Source organism: Pongo pygmaeus, chromosome 2 (assembly GCF_028885625.2).
Source record: "Pongo pygmaeus isolate AG05252 chromosome 2, NHGRI_mPonPyg2-v2.0_pri, whole genome shotgun sequence".
Classification (NCBI taxonomy): domain Eukaryota; kingdom Metazoa; phylum Chordata; class Mammalia; order Primates; family Hominidae; genus Pongo; species Pongo pygmaeus.
The window spans coordinates 206,505,654-206,520,712 of NC_085930.1; the positions used below are offsets into that span (position 1 = coordinate 206,505,654).

Sequence of the window (15,059 nt, forward strand, 5' to 3'; positions counted from 1 at the left end):
CCGTCTCAAAAAAAATAAAAATAAAAACACCACAGGACACGGAACATCAGGTAAAACCACATTGCCTTTATTTGGCTAAAGAACAAAATCCAAAATAACTCAGAATAAACTAAGGACAGGAAAATTACAGACTGAACCCCACTTGAGGAAGACTTCCCCACAGACTCACACTGGTGATGGGGCGAACATTCACGACGAAGCCAGCAGTCCTTTCCAAGACTCTCTTGTCTTTTAGGGATCCTCAATACAAAACAACCCAACCAATCCAGGATATGTGTTCAAAACAGTCAGTTTTCCCCCTCAAAAGGCGGAAGGCCCACTTCAAACCTCCAGGAACACAACCCAAGTCATCCCAGTGTTAAACCTGGTGCTTCTGTTTTCTGCCTCAATCCGAGCGCTAACATAAAATCTTGGCAGACAACAATCTTTCTTCTTCAAGAAAATTAACATTTAATGGTATAATCCCAAGAACATGTTCTACTTATTTACTTGGAAAAATAGAAGCTAGGGACCACTCTTTATCCCATGGCAGTCTATTCTATGAGAGAAAACAAGAACAATCGTTGTTACGACTTTGAAAAATAGAACCTTTAAAAATACTTATATTGGTAAGCTTAAAAAAATATCATCAGTTAAAAACATTAAGGGGGCTTTCTTTTTCTACCTGTATTGGTTCAACTTCTGGTGAGAATGTGTGCTGATAGAAAATCTAGAAGCTATGGCTTTTAGGGAATTAAAGAAAAGCAGCAAAATATAATTGATTTGGAAAGATTTTGGATAAGTGATCTGGAACAGCATTAAAAAGGCAAAGAGCTCTTGAAAATAAGCTACCCATAGTCAAGATAATCCAGGAAGAGAGAATGACGCCCTGTGAACCACTGTGGAAAGAACATCTAGAGATGGTCTAACCAGCTGTGCAGCCTCCAAAAAAAAATCACTATCGCTCAGGTGCAGCCCCCAGAAAAACCACCATCACTCAGGTGCAGCCCCCCAAAAAACCACCATTACTCAGGTACAGCCTAAGGAGTCATCAGCGATCAGAAAGTGTCTAAGTTTCCTCAGCCTCCCTCATGTTTTTTCTCTTCTTCAGGATTTTCAACCTCCTCACATCCCTAACTTTCTTACCCAAGCCTCAGCAATATAATGGTCTTTGGCTCTAGCTATCAGCAATAGCTGCAACAGCACAAATGATCCCTTCCTAGTCCTCTAAAGTGTCAACCTCCATTCTTCAGTGCTTCTGAATCTAGCATAAGAGCAAGCTTTCTGTCCGGCCCACCGAGAGGCAGTGGCTGCACTGGCGCCTCCCCGGCCCTGGCTGCAGGGCTCTGGCCTTCTGATGTCTCACACACAGAGGCTCTGCTCTAAGGCCAACATTTCTGGCTTTCTCATCTTGGCCACATTTGGCCCATCCATGTTGACTTCCTTCTTGTATGGGATTCAGGGAAATAGCTCCATAGCTTCAAACGTTAATATCTGAAGATTTAGATCCCAGGCATTGTTGTGGTGTGCACACCTCTAACCTCATTTAATTAGGCACAGATGACCACATTATGCAACTTCCCAACAGCTTTCTCCATCTACCCATGCTCTTCCAGCACCTCAGACCACATTTACCCCAAAGTATCTAATAGGCCACACCATAAAAGATTTTAGCTTTCAGTCAAACAAATAGCTTTCAGTCAAAACGATTAGACTGAGGTGGTAGAAGCTCACCAAAAGGGGAAAGGGAGTTTCCCAAGACCATGTACGTTTGCTGGCCCTAGCAGTCTCAGAGGCCTGTCAGCCTGCAGGTCCCGTTCCAAGCACAGGGCATGCCAAGAGCAGCCCACTGAGAGCAGAGGAAGAGGGCTCAAACATTTGGGACCTAGACAATATATTTAGGAGGTGTGGCTCCAATAGGGAAGGAGGAGGAAAACCACGTTCTGGGCATCTCCCTGTCTATCCAAATACACTTGCGTAATATGCACTCGGAGGAACCAAGTAGATGGGCTTCAGCACAGACTTCACTGCCTTTCCACACCAGGGAGAATAAGTCAGACAGAAACAGGCAGAATTCCCAGAGAGAAGGCTGACGCAGAAAAGTTCAAAGATGAGACTATATAACGCTGGGTAACATGGGAAAACACTTCAGCTGTTTCAAAGACAGACAGGATTCCAAGCCAAAGCTTGTATGACTAGATTTGAGTAAGAACTGCGCTTCAGGAGAAGAATTAGAAATGTCATTGTCACAGGCGATTAGGATAGCACGAGGCTTCATTCTCCGTTGCCTCTGTGACGCTCTTTCTGGGTGATCCAAGTTTTGTTTTTCTTTAATTAATTATTTCTCTTTATTTCTGTATGTGTGTGTGGTTTTTGTTTTGTTTTGTTTTGGAGACAGAGTCTCACTCTGTCACCAAGGCTGGAGTGCAGTGGCACTATCTCTGCCCACTGCAACCTCCACCTCCTGGGTTCAAGGGATTCTCCTGCTTCAGCCTCCCAAGTAGCTGGGATTACGGGCGTCCGCCACCAGGCCTGGCTAATTTTTGTATTTTTAGTAGAGACGGGGTTTCACCACATTGGTCAGGCTGGTCTCAAACTCTTGGCCTCAAGTGATCCACCGGCCTCAGCCTCCCAAAGTGCTGAGATGACAGGTGTGAGCCATCACGCCTTGCCTGGGTGATCCAAGTTTTAAGAACCAAGGTAGTCCTGCTGTGCAGGCAATGATTCTAGCCTCTGACCCTCAGGAGGAAAAATAGGTGTTACCAGAAAGTGTTTAGGGAGTGGACTATGAGATGCTCACAGTCCTAGCAGAGAGGCAAGAGAAAATGTGGTTTTCTTAGCTGAAAACACTAAAATTCCACCCCCACAAGGGGTATTTATGAGTGACAGGGGTAGGGCCTGGACATAAGCAATTTTCCCCTGAATCTAGCCACAGGATTACTGATGGCTGATGCTCTGCTAGGCCATGTAGCTAAGTAGCTAAGGAGACAGGAGGCCAGGGCTTTAAAAGTTAGATCATGCTTAACAGCAAGTGTTAAGCATTAGCATTCTTTGATTTGAAATTCAAGTGTTGAATCCCCCTGGGCAAGCTAAGGCGGGAGATGGAACCACAACCACCAGGCGTGTGAGAAGTGGGGAGAAAACCTACCACACCCTTGTCACGTGAGGGTATGCTCTGCGGCTTGCTGGGGGGCGGCGGAGGGAGGTCCCTGCCAGCTGCAGCTCTCAGAGGAAAAGAAAGACATGGAGCACTGGTTCCAGTGAAGAATGTTCTGAAGAGGGACAGAGGTCAACGTGATAAGGCTGTTGCTTTAGAAAGGAAGGTGTTTCCTATGCTTTTGCTTCTATATTCTGTGCAAATCTCTCTAATATGGCTATGACCAAAATGGATTAACATCAAGTTCCAACAGCAGACATTTACAAAGTATCCTTTGTAAAAGGCTAGGTAATATTAATAGCATTCAAATAGGAGTAGCAGGGCCAGGCACTTACTCCCAGTAGGAAACTAATCTCAATTGACTTGGTATAGGATTGAGTATTGTCCTGCTCCTCTCCTCATCATCGTAACCCTAAAAGTGTTCCTTCCTTCAAAGGTAGATGGCAGGAAAGAGACTGACAAAAGCTCCCAAAGAGCTGGGCCACAGAGTTTTCTGGGAAGATGAACAGCAGAAACACTGCAGTTGATGCCATGGGTCTGCTTCCATCCCCATCAGTGTCTTCATGGACCCCATTGGGTCCAACAAGAAACTCCTCAGGGAGTAAGAAAAGTTAGGCTCAGATCTCCTTCCCACAGCCACAATGACACTGGTGACAGCAGTACGTTGAGGGGATTTGTGACTGTAACTCTGCTTTTCGCTTTTCCTTAAGGAAATCAAAATTAAGATATTTCTCCACAAATTACCCATCAGCGTGGCTCATTTCGTGAAGGACTTGGCAAGCCCCTTTGCTTCAGAACGGAAGGCAAATGCTATAGTATACCGGGAAGAAAAGGCCTCTGCGTATTACACTACCTCCTTCCTCTGCCCACTCCTCAGGGGCAAAAAATTAGTTCTCCATTTGAAAGGCTAATTTTTAAAAAAATTAACGAACATGACGATTTCCCTGTTGAGATCACGTGAACATAAACAGTGAAACAAAGCCCTTGGGGGGGTAAATGGATGCAGAGCAGGCTTCTAAGGTGTAGTCCCCCTCCTTCGTGTGGGTGAGTGATGTCACTTGGAGGACAAGCTGTTTGGGTTCCCCCAGTCCTAGGTCCTCTTGCCCCAGTTGTCTTTCCTTTGTAGCTGTCCTTAGGTTTAGTGTTGGGGTCACAATTTGGAATTCAACAGAGAGCTTCTGAAGGTAACGGGACAGAAGGAGAGGACGGGAAAGGAGGGAGGAAACATTAGTCTTCTTCATCCTCACTGATATCATAGGCTGCAGCCTTGTGCCTGGAGAGATTTGCTGGGGAGCAAGGTGGGGAAGTCTTGCCCGAGAAGGGCCATCGGAAAGAGGGGGAGGGGGAGCGCTCGTGAGTAGGGCTGCTGCTGGGGCTTTGCTTCGGGCTGATGGCCTGCAGCATCCGGCCCTTCCCCTCTTTCAGCATATGTTTCTGCAGAAACCAAAAGGAAGAGTCAGAAAAAAACCGTGGATCCTACTAAATCATCACTGAAGCATCTGGGACTGGGATAGTCTATGCTGTACTATTTATTTAAGGGTTCTCACCTGCTGTCATCACCCAGGAAATTCCCCCATTCTTCCTGAATAATCTAGTCTAGGATTATTCTAATCTATCCAAACACCTTCACAGACAGATCCTTCCTGGTGTCTAACCCAGGACTCACTTGCTCAATCTTTTATTTGGTTGAAAAGACTGCTACTCCTCAAAGACAGAATTCCCACCTTACCTGGGGTTCCTGCTGCAGCTACTTGTAGTGGAGGCTGCTTTCTTTTTATTGTTCTTTATTCTTTCCTTTCCTGCTATCTAAAATCATACTACAGATAAAAGCTGGGCAAGGCGACTTGCTTATCTTGTCACCAGATTTCAAGGTTGATAGAGAGCTGGTAAAATTATCTAGGAGAATGTGTAACGTCTTTCTGTAAAGATTTCAAAAACCTTGCTGGGGACAGTTGAAAGATAGTTCTGCCCAGATAAGGGGATAGACTAGATAACTTCTCAATGTCGATGTCCCTGCTCGATGATTCTGTCATTCTTTCCACAACATGGAACTCCCTACATTGTCCAGTGGGAAAGAACATACCAGTGCTCCTTCCGGACCAAACATTTCCAGAAAACTTCCAATGAATTCTCGGGACTTCTCCTCCCACTTCTGAATGAGGTCGATGCTTTTCTCCTCCACCTTCTGAACAAATTCTTTTGACTTTTCCTCCACATCTTTCACTTTCTTCTTTACTTTGTCAACCCTCTCCTGCAAGTGGTATTTCTTCTCCTAGATAAAGAAATAACTCTTCTGAGAAATAATGCTCATCCTAAACTTCTCTACCGTAAGAGAATGAAAAAACATGGCTCAAGCACTCAATTGACACTGTTTTCAGTCTAGAATTTTGCTTTGCTTTAATCTACCCCACTCATCATTAGCATAATAACAGATAAGATATGCTGTGGATGCACACACAAGAAGTGGTAATTCTAATATTGTGGGCATTTGGGAATAAACTAAAAATATAGGCTATACCCAGTAACAGGCATGTAGCCAAATAAAGTCAGAGTTTTAAAGATAAAACACAAACTTGGAACATAAACATGCCCAGCATGACCCAAACCTCATTCTAGACGGAGATACAGAGGCAGCTAAAAGATCACTGCACAATACTGCCAAGAATAAACTAATTACAATAGCTTGAAAGAGAAAATACTAGATCTTTTACTTAATTAATCTGCTTATTGTACTGGATTTTTCCTCTCTACCACTGGCTTATTCTATTATTTTAAATGAGTTGTGTTTTTTGCTTTTTGTTCCTTTAGTATTTTAAGGTCCATTTACTCATTTGCAAAATGATGATACTCGTTGGTCTTACCAACTTTGCTAAAGATAAGGAAAATGGTATAAACCCTCCGGTGGAAGGGAAGGGAGTATTTAGTCAAATGAAAAGTATCCTTGGCCAGGCACAGTGGCTCATGCCTGTAATAACAGCACTTTGGGAAGCCGAGGTGGGAGGACTGCTTGAGGCCAGGAACTCGAGAGCAGCCTAGACAACATAGCAAGACCTCATCTCTACTAAAAATAAAAATATAAAAAATAAGCTGGGTATGGTGGCCTGTGCCTGTAGTCCCAGCTACTCAGGAGGCTGAGATGGGAGGATCACTTGAGCCCGGAGGTCAAGGATGCAGTAAGCCAAGACTGCGCCACTGTACTCTGGCCTGGGTGACTGAGTGTGACTCTATCTCAAAAAAAGAAAAAGAAAAGTACTCTCATAATTTCCAGATCATAAAGAGGAAAGGGATTATGTTTAGAATTTTTAAACACCTGATTTTTATGGGAAAAATAAAGCTATAGTAAGTAAATTAACAAGAGCTAGGGTTTATCTGCCTAGATAAATCATATTTAGATGTAATTATTTTATCCATTCTTATAGCACAATTTACAGAGATGGGAGTAGGTCAGGGAGCATGGTAAACTGGTTATATAGAAGACATTAAAGTTAGCAGCTTTCTTCTTTTTAAATCGATTTTAATTGAGGTCTAATTTACATACAGAATGTATAGTGTTGGCTGGATACGGTGGCTAATGCCTGTAATCCCAGCGCTTTGGGAGGCCAAGTGGGGCCGATCGCTGGAGGCCAGGAGTTTGAGACCAGCCTGGCAAACATGGCAAAACCCCATCTCTGCTAAAAAAAAATACAAAAATTAGCCAGGCCTGGTGGCACATGCCTGTAATCACAGCTATTCAGGAGGCTAAGGCACCAGGAGACAGAGGCCGCAGTGAGCCGAGATCACGCCACTGCACTCCAGCCTGGGCGACAGAGCGAGACCGTGTCTCAAAAAGAAAGAAACACTACATACATATATATATATATATATATATTTGCATGAGTTTTTTTTTGTCTGTTTGTTTAGAGATGGGGTCTCGCTATGTTGCCCCCAGACTGGTCTCAAACTCCTGGCCTCAAGCAGTCCTCCCGCCTCAGCCTCCCAAAGTACCGGGATTACAGGCATGAACCACCATGCCCAGCAAAATATATAGAGTTTCTAAAAGGTAATATTAAGCTAAGATAAACTTAAATTTCATCAATCCAAATTTAAAACTCAGGTCTATGTGGGAAGTGGTGTGTCGGGTGTCACTATCCACACGAGGAGAGGGTTCATAGCCTTTAGCAGGTTTCCAAAAGATCATCCAACCAAAAAAGAAAAAGGAAGTTTAAGAGACACCGTTTTCCATTTATTAACAGAAATACTGTACTATATAAATTACTCATTTATTTAGTTGGCTGTATGGCTTTATACGAATGTGTTGGTACTAGACCGTAACGGCAGAAACTGTCTGTTTCATTCTTTTTGTGAACAGTTAACATAGTGGTAATTCATTCACTGAACTTTTGGGAGTGATCATCAGAGCCAACTGCAAAGCCAGTTCAGCTGAGATGGAGTGGGAGACAATATGTCTCCTACAGAGCCAGGGAACTCTGGGGTGAGGCTGGAACTCACGTTGATAAAGCTGACATTGAGCTCCTTTGCTGTGTAGCCCCTCTGCAGGTTCCGCCTCGCATACACATCATAATCCCGCACAATTCGGGTGATGATGTCTGATGTGGAGATACCTTCTGTCCTCTGTGTTGGAGCAAACATGCCTAACTCAGAAACACATACAAACACTGTGAGGTTCTGGTTAGCTCAGGTATTAAGACTAAATGGAAACTGGGGGCAACATTCCTTTCCTTTCCTCAAAAAGCAGAATCTGTTATTACTAAATGAAACTGAAAGATACTGATATACAGAAGGTAGACTGAATCAAAGATCAGAGGTAAGGCAAAGAAGAGTTACATAGCCCTAATATTAAGAAAAATATGAGAAAGGGTTTCCTGAAATTAAGAGAGATATCCAAAGTAGATGTTTAGACCAAGAATTGATGGATGTCATGAATTGACGACAAAGAATTGGTGGGTGCTATGCTCATCTTTACCTTTTATCCAAAATGTGGCCTGAAAGAGGATGCTGAATTTCTAATGTACACATTTTCCTCTGTAAAGTAGCAACACGGCTGAACATCTGCAGCTGCCCTGAGATCCCCTAAAGTGAGGAAGCACATCAGCTCACTCACCTGCCTCCTTGATGTGCTTATAAACATCATCACTTCCAGCAGATGAATAAGGAATATCATCATGGGCTACAAAATCAATCTGAAAATAAGGAAACATCATTACAACCCATGATAACTGCCATTCAGAAAGACCCAGTCAATGTTCTCAGGCCCAGAAAAAGGACAACAGGCAAAGGCCAGGCCTCAGTGGACTTCATATCTCTCTTTGCTTTGCTCATAAATTCTACAATCTATTCACAAACCACCCAACCTAATGATATATGGAGTATACATATGAAGTTAGCCAGCTGCTTTTGTAGCTATTTCTCCTAGTCTACTAGAACTGTTACCCTCACTCTGTACCAGTCATCTTGCTGTGGTCAATAGGACCAGAGGGTTTGCTGCTGAACCGGTTAGTGGGTGGAGCCTAGGAAAGAAGGAAATCTCCATGTCCTGGGTCTGGAAGGATTTGGTCAAATAAGGGTTTCTAAAAGTATGAGAAAGGCTGGGCGCGGTGGCTCACACCTGTAATCCCAGCACTTTGGGAGGCCAAGGCGGGCGGATCACGAGGTCAGGAGTTCAAGACTAACCTGGCTAACACGGTGAAACCCCATCTCTACTAAAAATACAAAAAAATTAGCCAGGCATGGTGGCGGGCGCCTGTAGTCCCAGCTACTTGGGAGGCTGAGGCAGGAGAATTGCTTGAACCCAGGAGGCAGAGGCTACAGTGAGCCGAAATCGCACCACTGCACTCCAGCCTGGGTGACAAAGCAAGACTCTGCCTCCAAAAAAAAAAAGTATGAGAAAGAGGTTACTTCTTTCTTAACTAGTTTCTCTCAGTCCGTGAGAAAAGAGGGAATATAAAAATAGCAACCACGAGCCCTCTGACTGGAATAGATACATCTATTCTCCTGAGAAATACAAACTCAAGGCCATAAAAGAAGTTTTATCCTCAGGATCTATCATTTTACAATTTTTTTTTTTTTTTTTTTTTGTGAGACCGCGTCTTGCTCTGTCGCCCAGGCTGGAGTGCAGTGGCACAGTCTCGGCTCACTGCAACCTCTGCCTCCTGGATCCAAGCGATTGTCCTGCCTCAGCCTCCCGAGTAGCTGGGACTACAGGCGCATGTCACCCCGCCTGGTTAATCTTTGCATTTTTAGTAAAGACAGGGTTTCACCATGTTGGCCAGGCTGGTCACAAACTCCTGACCTCAAGTGATCCACCTGACTCGGCCTCCCAAAGTGTTGGGATTACAGGCGTGAGCCACAGCCCCCGGCCATTTTACTGCTATGAATATCCTTTGCAAGGGCAAGAAGAGATGAATGATACTGGGGATCAATAATGTTGTTCGGAGACGTGCTAAACTTCACTTACTCCTTCCTGAATGGGCCACCAGCCTTTTGCTGATAATTGCTAAGATCACTATACTATCCCCCAGAGACCACTGTAGTGTGAAGCATGTTCTTTGGGACTATGTCAGAGACTCTCAGCCAGCATCTCAATTACTCATGAACAACTTGTCAGGGATCCATAGGCAGCAAAGTAAAGAACAGTAGGCCGGGCGGATCACCTGAGGTCAGGAGTTCAGGATCAGCCTGGCAAAAATGGCGAAACACTGCCTCTACTAAAAATATAAGAAATTAGCCGGGCATGGTGGTGTGCACCTGTAATCCCAGCTACTCGGGAGGCTGAGGCAGGAGAATCGCTTGAACCCGGGAGGCGGAGGTTGCGGTGATCTGAGATCGCACCATTGCACTCCAGCCTGGGCAACAGAGCGAAACCCTGTCTCAAAAAAAAAAAAAAAAAAAAAAAAGAATGCGACAAGCAAAACTCAAGGTTGAGTATATATTGTTAACAAAGAGAAAAGGGGAGTTAGAAATTCCTCTAACTTCATACTTCTGTCTGGGCCTGTAGGCTGTGATGCTGAGAATAAACTTGCTTACCACCTTTGGTGCCACTGGCTGCTAAGTGTTGATGTAGAAAAGCCAGAGAATTATAAAAGGTCTGTCCTAATCCTCAATAGTTTTAATAAATATCCCCTCTTCAGGCCTACCCATGTATTGCTTCAGAAGCACTTTGGCTGCCTTTATTCTTTCTGCCTCACTGAACAATTTACCTACAACATTCCACGCGCCCCTGCAGAGAACTGACAACATGCTTGCTGTTTCCTTAGGCTTGGGGGCCTCTAACCTGACCTAATCAATCCTTCTCATCTTTTATACCCACCTTTTGCAGGAAACCTGTGGCTTTTTTTTTTTTTTAAAGTAGAGACAGGGTCTCGGTATGTTGCCCAGGCTGGTCTTGAACTCCTGGGCTCAAGCGACCCTCCCACCTTGGCCTCCCAAAGTGCTGGGATTACAGGCGTGAGCCACCGAACCTGGCTGAAATCTGTTACTTTAATGTGGGAAAATTAAAAGGAGGTAAGGGGTTGATAACAACTTACTGAGAAACAGTGAGAAATATCCTTGATTTCTGATTCCACCCAATTTCTAGCCTAAGATCAAAGCCCTGAAATGAAACTTAAGCCAAGAAAAGTCTATGTTAATCCGTCTTATTTCCTGGTAATGTGACCGTCTTCAGAGTTCACCTGGGGCTATGGATATTCTCAGGAGACTGGCACGTTCTAAGGGTAGACGTGCCTATAGTGTGGGGGGAAGGTCTTGTAACTAGTGAGTTCAGTTCCCAGCCCTGCCAATGGTGTAACTTGGAGCAGGTTATTTGGTTTCTCTAGGCCTTGTTACTCATATGTAAAGTGGAAATGACAAACACACCACAGGATTGTTGCAGGCAGAAAATAGAATAGAATGGATGTAAAAGTGCTTGCAAACCATCCAGCCCCATATAAATGTCAGGGATGACTATTATCACTAGTAATATCACTGTCATCTCCTACGAAACTTACATAAGAGGTAGAAGTAAAACAGGGCTAGTGGAAAACCAGCCTACGTGCCAGCAGCCTTGAGAGTTGAGGGGATTCTGGAACAAGGAATGGGAATATGTGTCCGGTTTCTTACCCGGTGTTCGGCCAGGAACTCGGGTGTCAGCGTCCAGGGCGCATTCCTCACCACCTCATCCACGTAGCGGCAGTGCTGGACTGCGTCATAGCGCTCATTCTCGTTCATCACCGTGAAGCCTTTGAAGTTGTGTGTGAGCTCATCACTGCAAACTGAGTTCACCACATCATAAATTGTGGGTCGGAGTCCTCTTTGCTTAGCAACTCCTCAGCCACCGACCTCTCCCATCTTCTCCCACTGCTTAGGACTGCAACCATCTTCCCCAACTGGAGAAAAGTCTTCTAAAGGTAGTTGAACCTGGGTAACAACACTTTTCCTAATGCAGCATATACCTTCAGGAGCAACACTCACTCAATAGTATGTTCATACTTTGGAGAAGGGACGGTACAACAGATGACCAAGATCTTCGACTCTGAAATAAACCTGCTGTGCATGTCTGCATCAGTTAAGTCCTTAAACATGTTTTCCTGTTTTATTCACACTGGACTGGACCACCTAACATTTCCTTGGCAGACTTTTGTACTCCAGTTTATTCAAAATGATAAACTGAAATCTAAAGCAAATGTTTTTAAAGTGGACAACAGAAGTCATTGTTGCTCCTGTGACTGCAGAAACTCAGCTAAAATCAGTGAGATAAATGTCAGACGTCACAGTCAATGAGCTTGAAGCTCCTCTCTCCAGGTTTAGTTTGCTGGTACCCCATATACTTCATGTGTTTTAGAGAGGCTGTACTACATCCTTCATTTAAAAATGGAAACAAGAGCCAGTGTACTCAGGTTATAAAGACAGAAGAGAAAGACAGACTCTACTATCATCTTTTTCTGCATAGCACCTGAAGTCATCGAATGTTTTCTTACCTCCCACAATGAGGTATGTATTAGGGAAAAGGTTCTTTGCTTGCATCAGAGCTCGGGCGTGACCAGAGTGAAATAAGTCAAATATTCCATCAGCATAAACTCTCACAGGTCGCTCACCTAAATCCAAATGAAAGAATTGATCACAAAAATACTTTTTTTTTTTTTTCATTTTTATTTTCATTTTTGAGACCAAGTCTCACTCTGTCGCCCAGGCTGGCGTGCAGTGGCGTGATCTCGGCTCACTGCAACTTCCACCTCCTAGGTTCAAGTGATTCTCCTGCCTCAGCCTCCCAAGCAGCTGGGATTACAGGTGCATGTCATCACGCCTGGCTAATTTTTGTGTTTTTAGTAGAGACGGGGTTTTTCCTTTTTGGCCAGGCTGGTCTCGAATTCCTGGTCTCAAATGATCCGCCAGCCTCAGCCTCCCAAAGTGCTGGGATTACAGCTGTGAGCCACCACGCCAAGCCACAAAAATACATTGATTCGATATCTTGTACTTGGCAAATGGAACTGGCCCTGTGTGACAATTCCATGACTGCATACTCCTTTCTTTAATTTTTTTCTTGAGACGGAGTCTCGCTCCATCACCCAGACTGGAGTGCAGTGGCGCGATCTCAGCTCACTACAACCTCCGCCTCCCAGATTCAAGCGATTCTCCTGCCTCAGCCTCCTGAGTAGCTGGAACTACAGGCGCCCGCCACCAAGCCCAGCTAATTTTTTGTATTTTTTTTTTAGTAGAGATGGGGTTTCACAGTGTTAGACGGGATGGTCTCGATCTCCTGACCTCGTGATCCACCCACCTCAGCCTCCCAAAGTGCTGGGATTACAGGTGTGAGCAACCGCGCCCGGCCCGACTGCATACTCCTTTCTTTAGGTGTTCTCTGGGTATTCACCCTGATTTTAGGGGTAGGTTGGGTTATGAAAAATAACTTGACTATAAAGACCTTTTCATTTTTTTTTTGAGACAGGGTCTCACTCTGTCATCTAGGCTGGAATGCAGTGATGTGATCATAGCTCACGACAGCCTTGATCTCCTGGGCTCAAGTGATCCTCCCATCTCAGCCTCCCAAGCAGATGAGACCACAGATGCACACCACCATGCCCAGCTAATTTTTTTTTAATTTTTTGTAGAGACCATGTTGCCCAGGCTGGTCTCGAACTCCTGGACTCAAGCAATCCCACCTTGGCCTCCTAAAATGCTGGGATTCCAGGTGTGAGCCACCATACTCAGCCTATAAAGAGATTTTTTACATCATCATCTGCACTAACTGCCTCTGTTAGCCTGGTTGTACCAAACCTGTCAGGCACAACAAATAACAAAGAACTGTCAACTCAGAAGCCAGGAAATGATTTCCCGGGGAATAAGACTAATTCCAAAGCCAAATAAACATTAAAAACAAAATCAGCATAATGGTTCACCATGCTTTAAATAACAAATCTAAGGAGTCCATGTAACTTATTCCCTTTATGTGAATAAAGGAAGAGCTATTTTACTGCAGCAGAAAATGACAGGAGCATTTACATCATTTGGGAAAGATAGGTCAAAGTGTCATCAGAGATACTATGCTGAGGCTGAGAACCAGATACACTATGCTGAGGCTGAGGATCAGATACACTATGCTGAGGCTGAGGACCAGATACACTATGCTGAGGCTGAGGATCAGATACACTATGCTGAGGACCAGATACACTATGCTGAGGCTGAGGACCAGATACACTATGCTGAGGACCAGATACACTATGCTGAGGATCAGATACACTATGCTGAGGATCAGATACACTATGCTGAGGACCAGATACACTATGCTGAGGACCAGATACACTATGCTAAGGCTGAGGATCAGACACACTATGCTGAGGCTGAGGATCAGATACACTATGCTGAGGATCAGATACACTATGCTGAGGACCAGATACACTATGCTGAGGCTGAGGATCAGATACACTGTGCTGAGGCTGAGGATCAGATACGCTATGCTGAGGCTGAGGACCAGATACACTATGCTGAGGATCAGATACACTATGCTGAGGACCAGATACACTATGCTGAAGATCAGATACACTATGCTGAGGATCAGATACACTATGCTGAGGACCAGATACACTATGCTGAGGACCAGATACACTATGCTGAGGCTGAGGATCAGATACACTATGCTGAGGCTGAGGATCAGATACGCTATGCTGAGGACCAGATACACTATGCTGAGGCTGAGGACCAGATACACTATGCTGAGGACCAGATACACTATGCTGAGGCTGAGGATCAGATACACTATGCTGAGGACCACATACATTATGCTGAGGACCAGATACACTATGCTGAGGATCAGATACACTATGCTGAGGACCAGATACACTATGCTGAGGCTGAGGATCAGATACACTATGCTGAGGCTGAGGATCAGATACGCTATGCTGAGGACCAGATACACTATGCTGAGGCTGAGGACCAGATACACTATGCTGAGGACCAGATACACTATGCTGAGGCTGAGGATCAGATACACTATGCTGAGGACCAGATACACTATGCTGAGGCTGAGGACCAGATACACTATGCTGAGGACCAGATACACTATGCTGAGGCTGAGGATCAGATACACTATGCTGAGGACCAGATACACTATGCTGAGGATCAGATACACTATGCTGAGGACCAGATACACTATGCTGAGGCTGAGGATCAGATACACTATGCTGAGGACCAGATACACTATGCTGAGGCTGAGGATCAGATACACTATGCTGAGGCTGAGGATCAGATACACTATGCTGAGGACCAGATACACTATGCTGAGGCTGAGGACCAGATACACTATGCTGAGGATCAGATACACTATGCTGAGGCTGAGGATCAGATACACTATGCTGAGGATCAGATACACTATGCTGAGGCTGAGGATCAGATACACTATGCTGAGGCTGAGGACCAGATACACTATGCTGAGGATCAGATACACTATGCTGAG

The 15,059-nt window shown here is 44.7% G+C and overlaps 1 protein-coding gene across 27 annotated transcripts in view; it reads right to left on the reverse strand.

The window, feature by feature from the left end:
* Nucleotides 1–46: 46 nt before the first annotated feature.
* The window catches only part of PCYT1A (phosphate cytidylyltransferase 1A, choline), a 53,123-nt gene continuing 38,110 nt past the window's right edge, over nt 47–15,059 (reverse strand). For all 27 annotated transcript variants that reach the window (XM_054480526.2, XM_054480527.2, XM_054480524.2 and 24 more), the window contains 6 exons: nt 12,088–12,204; nt 11,231–11,382; nt 8,238–8,316; nt 7,625–7,767; nt 5,220–5,408; nt 47–4,570 (listed from right to left, as the gene is read on the reverse strand). In XM_054480526.2, coding sequence (XP_054336501.1) covers nt 4,364–4,570; nt 5,220–5,408; nt 7,625–7,767; nt 8,238–8,316; nt 11,231–11,382; nt 12,088–12,204 — 887 coding nt within the window. In that variant the 3' untranslated portion in view covers nt 47–4,363. The remainder of the gene's footprint in view (nt 4,571–5,219; nt 5,409–7,624; nt 7,768–8,237; nt 8,317–11,230; nt 11,383–12,087; nt 12,205–15,059) is intronic.